The 21,701-nt window shown below is 41.2% G+C and overlaps 1 protein-coding gene across 2 annotated transcripts in view; it reads right to left on the minus strand.

Annotated features, from left to right (window-relative positions):
* Positions 1–21,701, minus strand: part of rab31 (RAB31, member RAS oncogene family) — a 79,289-nt gene that overhangs the window by 15,840 nt on the left and 41,748 nt on the right. For both annotated transcript variants that reach the window (XM_043687759.1, XM_043687758.1), the window contains one exon: positions 20,148–20,257. In XM_043687759.1, the coding sequence (XP_043543694.1) occupies positions 20,148–20,257 (110 nt within the window). The remainder of the gene's footprint in view (positions 1–20,147; positions 20,258–21,701) is intronic.

Raw genomic sequence — 21,701 nt, forward strand, 5'->3', positions numbered from 1 at the left:
GGTGAGCTGCCTTTTCAAAGTACTGCAATCTGTGAACTGTAGTTAGACCCACAATGCCATCAGTGAGGAGGAGTTTTAGGATTTTGACCCAGTGACACTGGAGGAACAGTGATCTGTTTCCAAGTCAGGATGGTGAGTGGCTTGGAGGGGAACTTGCAAGTGGTGGTGTTCCCCATGTATTTGCTGCCCTTGTTCTTCTGGATGGAAATGATCATGGGTTTGGAAAGTGCAGTCTGAAAAGCATTTGTGAATTTCTACAATGCGTCTTATTGATAGTACACACTGCTGATACAGGGTAGGTGGTGGAGGGAGTGGATATTTGTCGATATGTTGCCAATCAAGTGAGCTGCTTTGTCCTGGTCAAGTGTCAAGTTTCTTGAGGAAGGAGTATTCCATCACACTCCTGACTTGTGTCTTGTAGATGGTGGACAGACTTTGGAGAGTTCGGAAGTGTTACTCGCTGCAGGAGTCCTAGCATCTGACTTGCTTTTGTAGCCACAGTACTTACATGGCAAGTTCAGTTTCGTTTCTATCACCAGGATGCTGATCGTGGAGTTTTCATTGAACGTTAAGAGGTGGTTGTGTTGTGTCTGACTTGTTGGAGGGGGTACAAATGTTTCCTGACACTTGTCAGACCAAGCCTGGATATTGTTCAGTTGTTATTGCATTTGAATTACATAGAATTATAGAATCCCTGCAGTGTGATTCGGCTTGAAAAGACTGCACCAACCCTTGGGAGATGCATCGGACTCAGACTTACCCTATCCCTGTTACTCCATATTTCCCATGGATAATCCTCCTAGCCTGCACATCCCTGAGCACTACAGGGCAATTTAGCATAGCCAATCCACCCAACTTGCACATCTTTGGACTGTGGGAGGAAACCAGAGCACCTGGAGGAAACCCACATGGGGAGAACGTGCAAACTCTTCACAGTCAGTCACTAGAAGCTGGAATTAAATCTGGGTTCCTGGCACTGTGAGGCAGCAGTGCTAACCATTGTGCTGCTCATGGACTACTGCAGGAGCCACAAATGGGTCAGAATATTGTGCAATCATCAGTGAGCATCCCCACTTCTGACCTTATGATGGAGGGAAGATCATTGGTGAAGCAGTTGAAGATGGTTGGACCTGGGACATTACACTAAGGAGCTCCTGCAGAGGTGGCTTGGAGCTGAGATGACCGACCTCCAACAATCACATCATCTTATGTGCCAGATATGACAGCTACATTTACAAGAGACTGCATTTCAAAAGTCATCGTCTGTAAACCCTTGTGTTGATACTGATTCTCTCTTGCAGATGGTTGGATGGAAATGAGATGCTGGTGTTGGTTGGAGGTTGGTAGTAGATGGCTTGTGAGCCTTATCTTAGTCTTCCACGCTTTCTCACATGAGGACATCAGGCAGAGGTGGCAGCAGAGACTCCTCTCTGTAGTTACGATATGTTTTCTCTCTATGAGCAGGCTCCCTGGCCTAACACTGAGTTTAAACTGGACATTATGGTGCCACTTGCTGCTGTGAGATGGCCACCGTCTCTGTGTGAGGCAGGTCTAACTTGGATGATGGTTAAAGTACCTTATTGATAGTAATGCACTTTGGAAGAAGAAATCTGAGTGCAACTGCAAAAACATTTCTGATGAGACCACATCTGGAGTACCATGAGCAATTGTGGTCCTCTTATTTAAGGAAATATTTCATTGGAGGCAGTTCAGCAAAGGTTCACTAGGATGATCCTCAATATGCAGGGATTGTCTTATGAGCAAAGGCTAAACAGGTTGGGACTCACTGGGATTTAAAAGAGTGGATTCTTAAGAGGCTTGACAGGGTAAATGTTGAGAAGAGGTTTCCCCTCACTGGAGAGTCTGAAACCAAAGGCATCGTCTCAAAATTAAGGTGTGCCAATTTAAGACTAAGGTGAGAAGGAATTTCTTCTCTCAGAGGGTTGGGAGTCTTTGGAGAATCCTTGCTACAGAGAGCTGTGGGGACAGAGTGTTTGTTTTTATTTAAGGCTGAGAAAGCTACATTTCTTCATCAGTAGAGGAAAAGTGCAGGAAGGTGAATATGAGGACTATTGCTTCGGTCATGATCATATTGAATGGTGAAGTAGGCTCCTTATGAAATGGGTCCTGGTCAGTGGCAAGCTTCTTGACTGTTGTTGGAGCTGCAGTCTTCCTACTCCTGTTCCTGTTCCTGACGGTCTGATGGGACGTCCTGAGGTCATGAAAGGTGCCAAATCAGTGCAAACCTTTCTCTCACAGAATTATTCAGACTCTTCTGTTCTGAAGAAGTCACTGGACCCAAAACCTTAACTCTGCTTTCTCTTCACATATACTGCCAGGCCTGCTGAGTTTTTCCAAAAATCTCTATTTTGGTCTTGAATTTCCAACGTCCGCAGTTCTTTGTTTTGTTTTGAGTGAATAGGTATTTGGTCCAAATAAAAATTGCTGGATAAGCTCAGCAAGTCTGAAGGAACTGTGGAAAGAAATCAGAGTTAACATTTCGGATCAAGTGACCATCCCTCAGAACTGTTCGTCAGCTGAGCTTTTCCAGCAATTGCTGTTTTTGTCAGGAATTTGGACTAAGTAATAGTGAAGGAACAGCATTATATTTCCCAGTCAGGATGACTTAAACGCAACTGTTCGAAACTGCTGAGTTATGTTTAATTCTTTTTGACATCAGCTTCCTTCAGATAATTTCTAGGATTTTTTTTTGCCTGCGAAGGATCCTAATTTGTATTTACTTGTGGCTGATTATTTTGGATTTCAGCAATTCATCATCATTCACAATTTATTTGGCCCATCTTTCTAGTAGAAAATAAACAATGAAAGACTGGCTATCTTATAGCATACTTGATTTTTCTTCCAAAAGCATTCAGAGAGCTTTCTGTGACTTGGCGCACTTCCCAGGATCAGCGTGCAGCTGTGATTGGACTGAACATTATTCCTTTGCTATATTCCATCCTGACCTTTTGTTCGTAAAGCCATCCATCTTTCCAATAGCTCACCACCTCCACTCTGAATAGAATTATTTTCAGGCACTTTGACCTTTTGAAACGAATCCAGTCTTTCTCTCATTTTGTAGTTCCAGTAAAAAATACCACCTGCTGCGGATACATTCTTCAGTCAGAAATAGATAGTTGCTCAATTTAATCGAATAACACCTAGACCTGCTGCCCCAAACACACATGCTGATGGATATCGCACACAATAGATCTGCATGTAGGCAAGGACCAAATGAGTGGACATGGCACTCTCATGAAACTCAAATCCCCCATTCCCAAACTTCATCCAAATTAATAAAAGTACAGTTTTGGACTTGATGCCCCTAAAACTTCCAAAAGAAAGCTGACATTAGATTCCGAGAAGAGATAGCTGTTAAACTGACTCGGATTGAAAGAAGGCAGTCCTGAACCTGTCAGAAAATGTGACACTGGAAAAGCACAGCAGGTCAGGCAGCATCCGAGGAGCAGGAGTCGACATTTCAGGCATAAGCCCTTCATCACGAATGAAGGGTACATTCCTGATGAAGGGCTTATGCCTGAAACATCAACTCTCCTGATCTCAGATGCTACCTGACCTGCTGTGCTTTCCAGCGCCACACTTTTTGATTCTGAGTTCCAGCATCTGCAGTCCTCACTTTCTCCTAGACCAGATGCTGTAGCTATCACAGGGTGCTTTAGGTTTAATGGAGCATCAGATGCTTTCCTGCCCATCAACCATGTCCATGTTCATAGCCTAGCAACTTATGAAAGGGGTGCTGTTACTTTTTGGCATTTTTAAAATGTTAAATAAGTTTTTTTTAATATTTCCAAATTGTTGGGCAACGTCAGACCTCCCATCGTCACTTCATGTGGAAAATCAATGGAAACTTCAGAGAACTAAGGCCAATTCCTCCAGTTTTCCTCACAATCCTTCACCCAAGCTACAATAGGAGATCTGAACAAGCGTTTCAATGGAAAGTACAGGCAGGTACACAAAACCTTCATTTAAGACCAGCTGAGTTAATGTTGATTCACTTCACTTGCAGAGCGATGGTGGTATAGAGCTACCTTCCCAGCAGTTGAGTTGGGTTCAATTCCTGGCCATCAAACTGTTGCACTTTTAGGCAGCACAGTGGCTCAGTGGTTAACACTGCTGCCTCAAGCACCAGGGACCGGGGCTTGATTCCAGCCTCGGGCGACTCTGTGTGGAGTTCGTACATTCTCCCTGTGTCTATGTGGCCTTCCTCTGGGTCTCCGGTTTGCTCCCACAATCCAAAGATGTGTAGGTCAGGTGAATTGGCCATGCTAAATTGCCCATAATGTTAGGTGCATTACTCAGGGGTAAATGTAGGGGAATGGTCCTGGGTGGGTTACTCTTCGGAGGGTCAGTGTGGACTTGTAAGGCCAGATGGCCTGTTTCCACACAGTAGTTAATCTAACCTATTCTAATATCATTAATAAAATAGTAACTATATATTTGTTTAATGTGAGAGTTTCAGCTTAACATTGTTTACTATATATTTCTTGCCATAGCTCAAGTCTGAAGTGATATGTTACCATGCTGTGTTGTGGTGTGGTATATTTATGATCTGTCACTATTGATTCCATTGTTAGCTCCCGTAACATAAGAATGTGGGTCACATGGTAGTGAAGAATACAAAAAAACCTTTATAACAGTACTGGAAATCTACATATGTACATTACAATCACAGACATGTGCCTGTCTGGGCTCAAGTTAACCTATCAGTACACTTCCTCAGCATGTCATACTGCAAGAGGATAGAGTTCAGTGAGATGGAGACCGAGGGCTTTATATCATTCAGTCACAGGCATGATAATGGTGGTGATGTCATGACCATTTCTCTTAAAGGTATGTCGCACATCTGCTGTGAGACATCACACAACGAAACCATTTCCTCCAGCACTCAGCACCCTCCATTGCCATTTCTCTGGTTCCTGTCCCAGTCCTCAGTCGCTCCACCAAACCCCTAACACCTTTGCCACCCCATCCCTGTTACTATCCACTGTTCTTACCTCTAAAGTATCTGATGTCAGCTTCCTTGATGGTTGCCATGCTTAACTTGAACTGAAACCCTGGTCTCCACTGAGTGGCTGATGTTAGTTGGTGCAGGCAGTTTTTCCCGCACTAACCAATCTCCGCCATCAGATGGAGCATGATCAGTTAAAGGTAAAATTATATGATGCTATTTTCACATTTATTTATAATAGTTTCATTTATTTTCTAATTCTATGCATTCACATTTATTTTGGATGTTACTTTATATATGCTTGTAGGCATTTAGGAATGTACACTATTTCAACTTCATGATGATTGAATGTGAGAAAGATCCTACAATACCTAACTGCGTAATGTTTTTTCTTTCTTTTATAATTTTTTTCTATTTTATTTTGCAAGTTATTACAACTAGAAGTATAGGTACTGCACACATATGGTGCAGTAATTTAACCTGTGAACTTCCCTCCACCCCGAGCAAGAAATGTTCGCAGGAACCTAACTTGGCTTTAACATTGGTTTCTATGGGAAACCATGCTTCACTTAAAGTTGTTACACTTCGAAGTCACAAATTTAGCAACACAACCTCAACTTTAAGTGAGAAGTAACTATATGATAACAATGATATATTATTGAAATATATATTTATCCATACATTGCTGTGGTTCTGTTCGCCGAGCTGGAAGTTTTTGTTGCTGGAAGTTTTCGTCCCCTGTCTAGGTGACATCCTCAGTGCTTGGGAGCCTCCTGTGAAGCGCTTCTGTGGTGTTTCCTCCGGCATTTATAGTGGCCTGTCCCTGCCGCTTCCGGTTGTCAGTTTCAGCTGTCCGCTGTAGTGGCCGGTATATACCAGCTATCCCTAGTAGCCACACACGCAGATGACAAGCAACATGAATTCGACTGGGACAACACTACCATTATAGGGCAAGCCAAACAAAGAACAGCCAGGGAATTCCTAGAAGCATGGCACTCATCCACAAACTCCATCAACAAACACATCGACCTGGACCCAATATACCGGACACAACAGCGGACAGCTGAAACTGACAACCGGAAGCGGCAGGGACAGGCCACTATAAATGCCGGAGGAAACACCACAAAAGCGCTTCACAGGAGGCTCCCAAGCACTGAGGATGTCACCTGGACAGGGGACGAAACGTTTGCAACAAAAACTTCCAGCTCGGCGAACAGAACCACAGCAACAAGCACCGGAGCTACAAATCTTTTCACAAACTTTATCCATACATTATTAAACGTCTCCACAGAGAACACAATTTTATGTCTATAAAAATAACTTCCCATTTTCATAATTTTTGGGTGCATTTTTACAGTTATAATTGCCATTACAAATTGCTACATTAACATCTCCCATTCACTTTTACTTTGACGTCACATGTAATTGCATATTTTGTCACTAAATGTCTCTGTAGATTTTTTGAAGTCTATAAACAATACTGCCATCTTATAAATGATAAAACATTCATTTATGAATGGATACTAACTAAGGATAATGCCATAGACAGCTTAGCGATGAATAGAACCTTCTATTATCAGAATAGCCATTTAACAAAATGGCTGCATGGTTCAGTTTTTCCAAGCCAACGGCTGCTCTTTGCTTTCGTAAACATGAAAATGTTTAATGTAAATCAGAGAAAAAAAAATCAAAATCTGTGTGATCGCCATTGTAGGGATCATTTGTCAATGAATCATTTGTCAGCACTCCCCTCTCAGACAATACAAATTTGTTTTCCCTTTACATTGGTGATGGGTGCAAAATGAATAGCTTTGGTGAATTTTTTTTCAGTAAAACTAAAGATCTGGAAAAACCTTTAAAATGAAACAAAAATCAACAAGAGACATTTCCTCCCCTTTAAAGGTGAGGGCAAGCTTGTTTGTTCTGAAAAGCTCAGAAATTCCTTGCACTACAGCAGTACCAAGATTGTCAGGCAATGATTGAACAGTTTGTCATGAAATGACAATTAGTACCCTACTTTAAAGAGTTGGATTTCAAACTAATGGCATATGGAATAAAAATTGAAAATACTGGAGGAACTCAGGAAGTCTGGCAGCATCTGTGGGGACAGAAACAAAGTTAACATTTCAAGTAAATTTTTCTTCAGAATTAAACAGGTCATATTAGATTCAAAATATTTACTCTTTCTCTCCCCTCAGATGCTGCCAGACCTGTTGAGATTCTCCAGCAATTTTTAAAAAAGTTTTAATTCAGATTTCAAGCATCTGTAGTATTTTGCTTTTATTGTAGTGGCACGTGGGTGTTGGTCTATTGCGTGAAGGTCTTTAAAAATTAATTAGGTGGTTTCTTTAGAACAATGATTTTAAACCAGTATGTGTCAGAGACCAAATGACGAGAAGAAACCAAACTGGGGTGTTAGTGGAAGTTGTTTGTAATGTGAATTCTCAACAGGAGAAGGAAAAAGCATTAATCTGTTAATTTAGCAGAAGCTAGGAGGACTAAGTTTATTTTCTTTTCTAAATTAATGCAAGCTTCTGAATTCAGTTTGAAGGAGTCCTGACTGATATCAGATGTGAAAATAGTTTATCCCAGGAAAAGGCATTTGTTTCGAGCAGTTAAGAGAGTAAGTTACCTTAGTGCAAGGGTTTCAATTTGTGAAAACTTCCAGACCAGGAGTGTTTGGTTAGAAAGCTGCATTGATTATTCAAAGCTAAGAAAGTCCAAGATCTCAGTGGTATGAAGATTCAAGGAGGAGACTTAACAGCTCACAGGACAGGAATTGAAGGGAGAAGAGTTACATTTAACCTAGGGACTGGGCAAGGAGGAACATTTCACTGATCTATATAAGTAACTGTAAAGTGATAGTGTTGGAGATTAGATGGGACTTTATTTTACAGTGTTGTGAAATCTTTCAAACTACATTCAATTTAGACCCTTCGTTTGTTTTATTTTATTTTATTCTTGTTTCTGTTATGTAATAAACTTCTTTATTGTTGAAACTAAATTGACAGCTCGGTGTGTTTAATTTTTAGTGAAAGATTGATGTTTTCGATGAAAGTAAAACCAAATTATGATCAATCAAGCCAGATTTCATTTCAGAATCTGACCCATCTGGTAGGAATAACAGCAGGGCTCATATGATGGCTAAACCCATCTGGTGCACACAAAGCTCAATGCTAAAGTGGATGTGGTAATTGGAGGCAAATCATCTTTAACCACAGGACATTATGACAGGAGTTCCCTGAAGTAGTGATTTATGCCTATCATCAACTGTTTTATCAATTGGCTTTCCTCCATTGTGCTGTCTGACATGGGACTGTTCTCTGATGACTGTACATTCTTCAGCTCTCTGTAATTATTCAGATAATTAAGCAGTCCAATCACACACATATGAAAACTTGAAGAGCAACTGCTGATAAATGATTAGCAACTGCATCATGCTAGTGAAGGGTCAGTGAATGACCATTTTCAGCAAAAAAGAAAATAACCATCTCTTCTTGACATTCAAGAGCTTTGCTATTGTTAATTAGTAGTAGAAGGGGCGTGGCATGCATTGCCTGCAACAGTAGTAGATTCACCTACTTTCAGGGCATTTAAATGGTCATTGGATAGGCAGATGAACAAGAATGGAATAGTGTAGGTTAGATGGGCTTCAGATTGGTTTCACAGGTCAGCGCAACATTGAGGGCCAAAGGGTCTGTACTGCGCTGTCATGTTCTATGTTCTACTTCTCCAAACTGCACCATCCTGGGGGTGGGGGTTTAAACCAGGAACTAGAGACAGCCTTATTTAAAGCATTGGCTACGGAAGCAGGTCTTGATATGCAAATAGCTCACCTCCTGACTTCCCAAAACCTCTCCATCAGCTTCAAGGCACAAGCAAGGAGTGTCATGGAACAGTAAACCAAAATACTATGGATGCTGGACGTCTGAAATAAACACAAAGTGCTGGAGAAACTCAGCAGGTTTGATAGCATCTGTGGTCACAGAAACAGAGTGATGTGGAGGTGCCGGGGTTGGACTGGGGTGGACAAAGTTAAAAGTCACACAACATCAGGTTATAGTCCAACAGGTTTATTTGGAAGCACTGGCTTTCACAGAGTGCTGTTCCTTCATCAAGTGGTTGCCTGAAGTCTGGAAACACCAAGTCATTTTTCTTCGATTCTCTCCCTCTCATTTGAACAGACCCAGGGAAACAGCAAAAACTTGAAGGGAGGAAGAGTTTGACCTTTTTCCAGTCTTGACTGAGAAATGGAAGAATTCAATGAGATTGCTGTCTATGTATCACTGGAGGCCAGTTTATAAATAACACAGGCAGTGGGATCTGATCCAAAAATCCAGCAACACTTCATGTGACAAGAGTTAACAAAGCTAATGACAAGGTAAATGTATTTCATAAGAGATTGAAGATTGACTTTAATATTCTTCTGGGTTTCAGGGCAAAAATATTCTGAATTGTCCATTGTGTCCATGGCAAAGTCACGCTGCATTTCATGGATGTTGGCAGGGTTGGAGGATTTGAGGTATAGGGAGGGGCTGAACAGGCTGGGGCTGTTTTCCCTGGAGCGTCGGAGGCTGAGGAGTGACCTTATAGAGATTTATAAAATCATGAGGAGCGTGAATAAGATAACTAGACAAAGTCTTTTTCCTGGGGTGGAGGAGTCCAGAACTGGAGGACATAGGTTTAGGGTGAGGGGGGAACTTTTTCACTTAGAGGATGGGTATATGAATAGGAAGGGTTTGGAGGGATATGGGCCAGGTGCTAGCAGGTGGGACTAGATTGGGTTGGAATATCTGGTCGGCATGGATGAGTTGGACCGAAGGATCTGTTTCCATGCTGTACATCTCTATGACTCTGTGTGGTTTGGAAAGGAGTGTTTACTTGACAGATTCAAAACAAAGTGCAGGAATGCACATAACTAACAGGTGGCAGTGTAGCACACTCGTACAAACAGCAGAAATGACTCAGTTTTATAGAAAAATGAGCAGACTTGAAGTAAATTTGAAACAAAAATGTTTTTATAATCAGTCTTTAGGATATACTAGCACGCCTTGAGCTCAGCTGATTTTCCATCTGACTTTCAGCTCAAGATTCCTTCCTCTTGGATTCTGGTACCACACAAACCCCCTCCCAATGGCAGCAAGCAGCAGCTCATTCTGTAGCCCACCTGAATTTATTTCCTATCAATTTCAATTTAATATAAAACAATGCCAGTGCATAGAAATAAAACTACCAGCATCCCATCCATCCCACACTCTCAATCATCTCTCTTCCACCTTGACCCCCCAATCCACAACCACAGACCCACATCCCATACATACAGACACTCTCTCACACATGGAACCCCTCCCCATACACACACACTGACATCCGCTTGCACACATGCACACACACATCTTACACATACATACAGAACTTCCCACAACCACATACACACACACACACACATACACACACACTCCTCCATACATACAGACACTCTCTCACACATGGAACCCCTCCCCATACACACACACTGACATCCGCTTGCACACATGCACACACACATCTTACACATACATACAGAACTTCCCACAACCACATACACACACACACACACACACACACAAAGACAGACAGACACAAAGACAGACACACACAGATACACACGCAAAGACAGATGTGCGTATACAGTGACTTTTTTCTTGACTTTGTTGTTGGATCATTACCAAGAAAGAATTAAGGAATACATTCAGTCAGTACTTTATTGTGCAGATCCTGATGGCAGATCAGGATCTTTCACGCAAGACTGATTAGTGAGCCAAATTCAGGCACCATTAACTTGGAAGAATGGATAGCATGTAAATCCCAGCCAATTTTTAATGAGGAATTCATCTGAAGAGGTCAGGAGTTTTATTTTCTGCTGCCCTTGATAAATATTCTCATCGGGATGTTAATCCCAGTGCTTTTACAATACTGCCATCATGTGCAAATATATCCACATCGGAGTGTTCACATTCAAACACACTGGTGTTCCAAAATATAGAGAGAGCTCAGTAGCCCACATTCAGTGTAAACCAGTCGGTGCAATGGACCATAGTAAAGAAATGTAATCTTCACGAGTAGAAACAGAAGCATACTCAAGTTCAAGAATTTGATGAAAACATTTCCTTATCTAAACTAATTTTTATCCCTTTTCACGTCTGAATTAAGTGGAGAATGGGTCACATTCCACTTTGAATGTCAAGTATTTACGCTAAACACTCCCAGTTTAGGGAAAGGGGAATAGTATTATAGCTCTCTCCATTCTACTCCAGTCATATCTCTCAGTTCCAACCTCAGCAAAACAAAAGTAACCCATTGCTAAAATAATTTAATATTGATTAAAGGCTGGGGGGAGCTTTTCTGTTTCAACTGTGTGGTCTAAAAAAAATGTTGTCATAAAATCCAGTTGTGTTTTTCTTGCCCTGAAACATTAAGATTGTGTGTTCTCCTTCAAAACACTTCTGATGTTTGTGCAGGATGGTTGCCAATATAAAAAGCACTGCTGACTAAGAAGTAATTTGTCCGTTGTATGAAACACTTGGAGACAGCTGAATGAAAGAAAAGTAGCAATTACAAATGTAAGCATTCAGCATTCAAAGCCAGTGACAGAGCAAGATAACAGTCTGCTCCTTAAATGTCATACGTGTGGAAGCTGCAACAGAACAGTCAAGGAAAACTGGGATAAGTTCTCACTTAAACTTGTGGTTGCGTTTCTGAAAATGACAACTTTAAGTGACAAATTGTTTCCCCTTGAAAAATTATGTCAAAATGGTGCACATTCCTAAATGCTTGCATTCTTATACAAAATAACCTTCAAACTAAAACAAATGTAAAATATAGCAGAAATACGATATAAATGTAATTAAGAAAAAGAAACTTTAAGAGCAAACTCTGTTCTGAAGAAGCCATATCATACTCCATATATTAAGTCTGTTCTTGCTCCAGAAATGCTGCCAAACGTGCTGACACCTTTTGCTCTTATCTCAGATTTCCAACATCTACAGTATTATATTTTTACGATGGCTAAACTCACCTGATGTTTTAATTTGGAGAAAGTGAGGACTGCAGATGCTGGAGATCTGATGTTCGACTCTGATGTTTTAATTTGAACTGCTTGCACCAACCAACATCTACCACCAGGCGGACACCAGGACCTCAGCACAAGTTCAGAAAGGTAGCCTGCTCAGAAGCTGACATCAGACACTTGAACGGCAAGAACAGGAGAAGGAGCTCGGAGTGTAGGGGCTAAGAGGGATGTTGCCTGGGATGGAGCACTTTACCTACAAACAGGGACTTGATAGGCTCATTAAAAACAAAAAGAACGATGGCTGCCGTCCTGAGGAAGGGTTACTGGACCCGAAACGTTAACTCTGAGTTCTCTTTGCAGATGCTGACAGACCTGCTGAGATTCTTCAGTAACTTCTGTTTTTGTTTCTGGATAGGCTCATGTTGTTTCCTTTAGAGCAGAGAAGGTTGAGGGGGTTCCGATTAAGGTGTAGAGGATTATGAGGGTGTGACCAGGGTGGATAGGAAGCAGCTATTCCTCTTCGAAGGGTCAATAACAAGGGAACATAAATTTAAGGTGAAAGACAGAAGGTTTGGAGGGGATTTGAGGGTGGTGGGGATCTGCAAGGGTAGTTGAAGCAAGAAACCTCACAACATTTACTTGGATGAGCACTTTAAATGTCATAACATTCAAGGCTATGGGCCAAGTGCTGGAAAGTAGGACGAGTGTAGATTTAGAGTAGCTTTAGTGGTACAGGCTTGATGTGCCAAAAGGCCACCTGTGAACAATATGATTGCATGATTCTAGGAACTGAGGACAGGTTGTAGCAACAGAAGGGAGCCCGGAGGAGAAGAGTGTGGGAGTTGCAATGGTCCCGATAGCAGGCAGGCCACATAGAAAAGGACAGAAAATGTTAAACTGGAACTCACATCATTAAATGACATGATTTTGTTAATGACATTAACCAGAAACTTGCTGTATGTATCTTGTGATAGTTCTTGTATCACAAGGACTATCAGCTGAAATGCTAAGTCAATACATTCCAGTTAGAGTCATAATGTAATACAGCATGGAAACAGGCCCTTCAGCCCAACTGGTCCATGTTGACCATGGTGCCCACTCAGATAGTTCTAATTGCCTGCATTGGTTTATATCCCTCTAAACCATTCCCATCCATGTACCTATCCACTCCCACACTCCATGTACCCATCCAAATGTTTTTTTTAATGTTGCTATTGTACCTGCCTCAACTACTTTCTGTGGCAGCCCATTCCATATTCACACTGCTCTCTGTGTGAAGACTTTGCTCCCCATGTCTTTCTTAAATTTTTCCCCTCTCACCTAACCCCTTAAGTTTTCAATTCCCTATCCCTGGGAAAAAGACGATATGTGTTCGTCCTATCTATGCCCCTTGTGATTTTATATACTTCAATATCTCATTCACTTCTCATTCTCCTATGTTCCAAGGAATAAAGTCCTATCCCGGCCAACCTCTCCCTATAACTCAGGCCAACTAGTCCCGGCAACATCCTGGAAAATCTTTCCAGTTTAATTATGTCTTTCCTATAATTGGGTGACCAAAAATGTACATGATACTCCAAGTGGGGCCTCACCATCAACTTATACACCTGTAACATAGCATCCCAACTCCTTTGCTCAGTGCCTTGATTGATGAAGGCCAGCATGCTAAATGCCTTCGTCACCACTCTGTTTACCTCTGATGCTGCTTTTAACCAATGAGGTACTTATTCTCCTAGGTTCCTCTGTTTCAGTCTGATTGTAATTTAGAACGGAATGAAACATTCATGTGGATCCACTTTGGTTTCTGTCTCTGTAGAGAGCACATTAAGAATCCTTCACAATGTCACACCTGCACTGGGGTGGGAGACCTTTTCAACTTTTGGATAAGGAAATTCTCTGAAGGGCTGACTATAAAAGCTCAAGAAGGCACAATTATAATAACATTACATTTTGGTACAATTAAGCATACATTGCATTCATGTGAGCAATACAGAACACAGAACACAAAACATTACAGCGCAGTACAGGCCCTTCGGCCCTCGATGCTGCGCCAACCTAACCTACACTATTCCATTCTCATCCATATGCCTATCTGATGACCATTTAAATGCTCTGAAAGTTGGCAAGTCTACTACTGTTCGAGGCAGTGCGTTCCACACCCCTACTACTCTCTCAGTAAATAAACTACCTCTGACATCTGTTCTATATCTATCACCCTTCAATTTAAAGCTATGTCCCCTCATGCTAGCCATTGCCATCCAACAAAAAAAGTTATCACTGTCCAACCTATCTAACCGTCTGATTATCTTACATGGCCCAATTAAGTCGTCTCTCAACTTTCTTCTCTCTAATGAAGACAGCCTCAAGTCCCTCAGCCTTTCTTCATAAGACCTTCCCTCCAGACCAGGCAACATCCTAATAAATCTCCTCTGAACCCTTTCCAAAGCTTCCACATCCTTCTGATAATGCGGTGACTAGAATTGTACGCACTAAGGTTTTGTACAGCTTCAGTATGATCTCATGGTTCCAAAACTCAATCCCTCTGCCAATAAAAGCTAAAACACTGTATGCCTTCTTAACAACCCTTGAGGAGAAAGTGAGGTCTGCAGATGCTGGAGATCAGAGATGGAAATGTGTTGCTGGAAAAGCGCAGCAGGTCAGGCAGCATCTAGGGAACAGGAGAATCGACGTTTCGGGCATAAGCCCTTCTTTGATTCTCCTGCTCCTCGGATGCTGCCTGGCCTGTTGAGCTTTTTTGGCACCACACTTTTCAACTCTGGACTCCAGCATCTGCAGTCCTCACTTTCTCCTAGTTAATCCTAGGATAAACCCCATCTGGCCCAGGGGACTTATCTATTTTTACACTTTCCAGAATTGCTAACACCTCCTTATGCACCTCAATCCCATCTAGTCTAGTAGCCTGTATATCAGTATTCTCCTCAACCACATTGCCTTTTTCTTGTGTGAATACTGATGAAAAGTATTAATTTAGTGCTTCCCCTATCTCCTCTGGCTCCAGGCACAGCTTCCCACTACTATGCTTGATTGGCCCTAATCTTACTGTAGTTGTCACTCCTTTTTACCAAGGCATCAATGTCTGGGTTACTCTTTTTATCCCTTCCCACAGATGCTACCTGACCGACACAGTGCATCCAGCATCTTTTATTTTTATTTCTGATTCCAAACATCTGCATTTTGCTTTTGTCTTGCCAATACTGTAAATGCTCATTCACTGTTATCTACAGAGACACCAAGGGGAAGAACAGTAAAGAGGAAGAAAATATTAAGAGAACAATAGCCATCTCAGAGACAGTCACCACATTGTAAGTGGAGTGGTCAGACTCTCATTCCCGGAGTGGGGTTTTAATGAGCTCACAAAGCATTGAATTCCATGTGTTCTACACCCGAGGAGGAGCTCATTCCTCATTGTCAATTCTCTTAATAGACAAAAACCCAAGCTGAAACCACACACTCATCACTATTCACTCATTACATTCCTTTATTTAAAAATACCTAAACCGCAGCTACAGCTCTGACAGGAACAGAGGGTACTGTTCTTTCAGAAAATAACTTACATCTCTGAAACACCCATCTCAAAATGATAAACTGCTACTGTTTTGGAGATCTTTGATCATACACACCTGGTGCTCATAACAGCTTTTACGTTTCAGCTTGTCCACCAGTAGAATCAAAGGTCTTTTGTTTTCACTGCATCGACAAAGCTTCTACCCTCTGATTCTAATAATCCCAAGTGGATGACTCATGACCATTAGGGAGGGAAATCTGCCATCCTTACCAAGTGTGGCCTATCTGTGACTCCAGACCAACGGCAACATGGTTCACTTGCAACTGTCCTCTGGGTAATTAGGGATGTATAATAAATACTAGGTGCCCACATCCAGTGAAACAACATATTAAAAAAATTCTGCCAATTTTCTTACGTCTGTGTCCTTCATTTATGGAAGCCATGATGTGGAGGTGCCAGTGTTGGACTGGGGTGGACAAAGTTTAAAAAAATCACAACACTAGGTTATAGTCCAACAGATTTATTTGGAAGCACTAGCTTTCAGAGTACTGCTCCTTCATTAGGTGATTCATTACAACCTCCTGATGAAGGAGCAGTGCTCCAAAAGCTAGTGCTTCCAAATAAACCTGTTGGATTATAATCTGGTGTTGTATGATTTTTTAACTTCATTTATGGAATATGCTGCTACGATAGAGCTATTTCACCTTAATAACTTAATCAACACCTCTTAATTTGAATACATCTAGTAAATCTAACAGATGTTAACACATTTTGCCTTAACATAACAGCCATAGCTTCTCTCATCTCTCCCACTTGACTGAGGTGCCACTCCTTTGGCACCATTATAAATGTGACTACAGAAATTTATCATTCACAAAAATGGATTCTAGAGGACAAGGGCACTCTGCGGCATATTTCCGTGTCAACGCAGACCTGAAAGTTCACAGTTTCAAATCTCAGTTCGCTTGCACCTATTGCACCAGACTTCACCTTCAGTGAGAGAGTGAGGAACAAAATGAGTCAAAAAGTATCCAAGAATTAGTTTTGACTTCTCAGAGTGTAAACTATGACGTTTTGAAATTATAGTGACTATGCTTGCAGCTTCAGAAGTGCAGTAATCTGATAAGTAGTCTTGAAGGATGGGCGACCATGTACTACTTTCACTTTGGCTACATGGTAGCTACAGCCCTCTAACGAAAGACCCTTTGTTTTACCCCTAATGGTCAGCCAACACTAAACTTACCCGGAAGTATTTCAGTTGACCTCGAATTATTTCCTGTGAAGCTCTCTGGGATTTGCATTTTATTCCTTCAAGTTTCAACCAGGGACCAATTGTCCAGTATTAACACCAATGAGGAACAGAACCAGAAGAAATATCACTGCTTTAAAGTATGTGTCAGAGACATGGAATCGATTAATCAAATTTCTCACCTCTCAGAATCTGGGAGCCTGAGGAGACGTGTTCAGAGAGTCAGCTGTTATGTATTGTTTGAAATTTTTGAGGATGTGTTGGATACTCATTAGGTTGAGAGATTTCAGTATTGCAAAGTTAATTGATCGATTCTCATTTCCTCTGGGCTCAGTGACCATACTCAGCGTTAGCAGCTCTGTAAGCAGGTCAGTACAGCCATCTACCTACAATCCAAACTTTAGAACACTCACAGACTGATCACATGTGGCCTTTCCACTTCCCGTACCATCATGTGCATAGTGAGAGTGAATCACTTTCAGCCCCACTGGACTTCTGCAGGAAGAAAGCACTGAATTCTAAATGGATTGGTACTGCATTCCATAGCATGCCACAATTTGTCAGGAAAATCTGCTGAAAACAGTGATTTATTTAACAGTATGCACTGCCACTGTTGGAAGTGGAGGACCATCCTCTGTTTCAGTGGAGCTTTCTGCCAAATTCCTCCAAATTTCTGCCAAATTGAGAGTGAACTTTTGGAAAGCGAGTGGTCCAGATAGAATCCCTGGCCACACACTCAGATCCTGTGCGGACCAGCTGGTGGGAGTATTCGCCGACGTCTTTAACCTCTCCGTATTCCGATGTGAGGTTCCCACCTACTTCAAGATAACCACCATCATCCCAGTGCCAAAGAAAAATCATGCAATATGACTCAATGACTCCACAATTAGGAAGTGCTTCGAGAAGTTACTCACATCTACTCCAGCGTCCCAAATTGCCTTGATCCTTTGCAATTCACCTATTGGTTAAACAGGTCCACAGCAGACACCACCTCCCTAGCCCTACGTGCATCCATGGAACATCTGGATATCAAGGACACCTATGTCAGGCTCCTACTTATGGATTTTAGTTCTGCCTTCAACACCATAGTTCCAAACAAACTCATCTCTAAAATCCAAAACCTAGGTCTCAGCTCATCCCTCTGTAACTAGATCTTCAACTTCCTGACCCATAGACCACACTCAGTAAGAATAGGCAACAGTACCTCCTCCACCATAATTCCCAACATCGGTGCCCCACAAGGCTGTATGCTCATCCTCCTATTAAACACTCACAACCGCGTTGCCAAATTCCACATCAACTCCATTTCAGGTTTGCGGATGACACTACCATTGTAGGGGGGATCTCAAACATTGACGAGACAGAATACAGGAAAGAGATTGAGTGCCTGGCAGCATGGTATAAAGACAACAATCTCTCCCTCAACATCAGCAAAATGTGTGAGCTGGTCACTGACTTCAGGAAGTAGACTGGAAAGCATGCCCCTGTCTGCATCAATGAGGCTAAGCTGGATATGGTTGACAGTGTCAGATTTCTGACAGTGATGATCACCAACAATCTACCCTGGTCCACATATGAGGATGTGACAGTCAAGAAAGCACAACAATATGTCTACTTCCTCAAGAGGCTAAGGAAGTTCAGCATGTCCACAAGGACTCTTACCAATTTTTATAGATGCACCATAGAAAGCATCTTACCTTGATGCATCATAGCTTGGAATGGCAACTCCACTGCCCAAGACCGCAAGAAACTACAGAGAGTCATGAACACAGCCCAGTCCATAATGCAAACCAGCCTCCCATCCATTGACTCTGTCTATACTTCCCACTGCCTCAGGAAAGCAACCAACAAAAACAAAATTTGGAGATACTGGTGTTGGACTGGGGTGTACAAAGTTAAAAGTCACACAAGACCAGGTTATAGTCCAACAGGCTTAATTGGAAGCACACTAGCTTTCGGAGCGCCATTCCTTCATCAGGTGATAGTGGAGGACTCAATTGTAAGGCACAGAATCAGCTTGCTATAAATTCTGTGCCTTACAATTGTGTCCTCCACTATCACCTGATGAAGGAGCAGTGCTTCGAAAGCTAGTGCTTCCAATTAAACCTGTTGGACTACAACCTGGTGTTGTGTATTTTTTAACAAAATCAAAGACCCTTCCCACCCTGGTTATACTCTCTTCCACCATCTTCCATCGGGCAGAAGATATAAAAGTTTGAATACACATAGAAGAGATTCAAGAACAGCTTCTTCCTCACAGTTATCAGACTTTTAAACAGACCTTTCAATGTTAACTCTGATCTCTCGCCATCTGCACCTTCTCTGTGGTTGTAATACTGTATTCGGCACTCTGTTCTGCTATCCTGATATACTTTGTATGGTGCAATCTGCCTATATAGCATACAAAACAATACTTTTCACTGTTCCTCGGTATGTGGGACAACAATAAATCAAACCCAAACCATGTGACTACAATGAACTGAATGTGACCAGCAATGTGAGAAAGCACAGAACAGGAAATCCCTCTTCTGCATTTGCAATTGATTTCTTTTATAATTCTGCTGGTGAACTTCTGGGTCCAAAGTGAAGAACATGTTCCCAAATCTTACACCTTCATCGCAACATCAAGTCATTTCAGTCAGCAGGAAAAGGCAGAAAAAGACCTCAGCAGAAAAATGCCTGTTTTGTATTTCCCCTTAGCCTGTGCTGTTTTGCCTTTCCAACATTTCTCACAGGTATTTGTATTGTTTCCAGTTTCTTTGTTAAACCTCCAGTCCCTCCTGGCATTGAATAAAGGAGGGAAGCTGCCAGACAAATGCTGTTTCCTAACACCACAGTACCGCTCTCAGACGAATAGTGACTATGTTTCACTGAAACAGATAAAACTCAAAAGGAGGCATTGGGAAGTTACTGAAAACTTCCTCTCCACCTGAATACTGGTTTTGTGACTGTTTTCTTTCAATACAAGTAGCTCCAGGTCATTAATTCTGAAAGAAATTCATGCGCAGTTGACAAATTAAGAGTTTACTGATGACCATGAAACCATCACCAGTTGTCAGAGAAAAAAAACTGATGTCCTTTAGGAAAGGAAATCTACCATCCTTACCCAATCTGTTCTATATGTGACTCTAGACCCACAACAATGTGGTTGACTCTTAACTGCCCTCTGGGCAAATTAGATTTGGGCAATAAATGCTGGCCGAGCCAGCAATGCCTTCATCCCATGAATAAATAGAAAAAAAAGTATACAATCCAAAATGAATGAATGTTTCAAAGGAACTCCCTTGGCAGTACTCATTGTGATAACTTCATCCATTGGCGATATCATTTTCAATGAATAACTGTTACTTACTGATTCTTTCAAAGAGCTCTCCAACATTAATGGCATTCTTTGCACTTGTTTCAACAAAGATGGCATTGATGAACTTAACATACTCCTGGGCATCCTTAACTGTAACCTCCCTAGAACAGTAAACAACAATTGATTAGTCAAATCTGTATTAATCAAGTTGAGATGGTTAAAATCTTCAGCTGTTTGTGTACATACAAGTAGTTTGTCCAACTATTTGAATGCGTAATGAAATTAGAATATTTTCTGATCAGTTATTATTCATTTATATAGACTCTCAATGTTTTAAACCTGTGAACAACTGATGATACACACCTTTAAGGGGATATTTCAGAATACACAAATTGTTACATTTCCAAAAGTAAGCAACATTCCAAGATATAGATTGTGACTAATTAGAAAGATTAAAGATTGCAAGGAAGTTAAAGAAAAAATTATAATTATCGAAGGACATATATCAGGTCAGAAGGTTGGACAGACTATGTAAAATAGCAAAGAATGTCTAAATAATAAATGAGGAGAAAATTAGAGTATGAGAGAAAGCTAGCTAGATATATAAAAACAGGAAGTAAGAGTTCCTTTTTTTAAAAAAAAGTTAACTGAATATTGCTCCTTTTTAAAAGGTGTCTAAAAATTGCTAATAGAATCTAAAAAGATGGCACATAAAGTGAACAGGTATTTTATGTCAGACTTCACTGTGGACTATAGATGTAACATCCAGGAGCAGAAATAAGTCAGGGAGGGAGGAACTCAAAAAAAATTACAATTTTAGAGAACAATACAGAGTAAATTTTTGAAGCTGCAGGTGAGTTAGTTCTTGGGTCCTCATGGACTTCATCATTGGGTCCAGTGGCTAGTGATCTTAGGGTCTAGTGGAGAGTGATCTTAGGGTCTAGTGGCTAGTGAAATAATGTATTAGTTTTAATTTTCAAAATTCCCTCTATTCAGGGGAGGTCTCATTAAATTGAAATATAACAAATGTAACTGTCTCTTGAAAGAGGGAAAATGACAGAAAGCAGAAAACTACAAGTTACTTGCTTAATATCTGTTTGAGGGAAAATGTTAAAAGCTATTACTAAATAAGTTATAGCAGGGTATTGAGATAATTTTGATGTAATAAGGCAGAGTCAACATGTTTTTGTGAAAGGGAAATCTTGTTTAAACAATTAGTGTGCTTTGAGGAAGTAACATGTGCTGTGGATAAAGGGGAGCCAGTAAATGCACTACACTTCACTTTCTGGAGGGCACCTGATCAGGTGCCACATCAGAAGTTATTGAGGAAAACTAAAAGCTGGTGATGTACAGGGTAACATATTGGCATGAAAAAAAGTTTGACTGGCTAACAGGAAGCAGAGAGTAGGAATAAATGGGTCTTTCCCATAAGTTGTATATCACAGGGAACAGTGTTAGGATCCCAATTTTTATAACTTATAGAAATTACTTAGGAGAAAGGGCTGAAGATATGGTATTTAAATTGCCTGATGACAGAAAGATAGGTAGGAACGAGGTAAGTTCTGACGAGGCCACAAAGAGGTTAAATCAGATATATTGGTCATC

The sequence above is a fragment of the Chiloscyllium plagiosum genome, chromosome 4 (assembly GCF_004010195.1).
Source record: "Chiloscyllium plagiosum isolate BGI_BamShark_2017 chromosome 4, ASM401019v2, whole genome shotgun sequence".
Classification (NCBI taxonomy): domain Eukaryota; kingdom Metazoa; phylum Chordata; class Chondrichthyes; order Orectolobiformes; family Hemiscylliidae; genus Chiloscyllium; species Chiloscyllium plagiosum.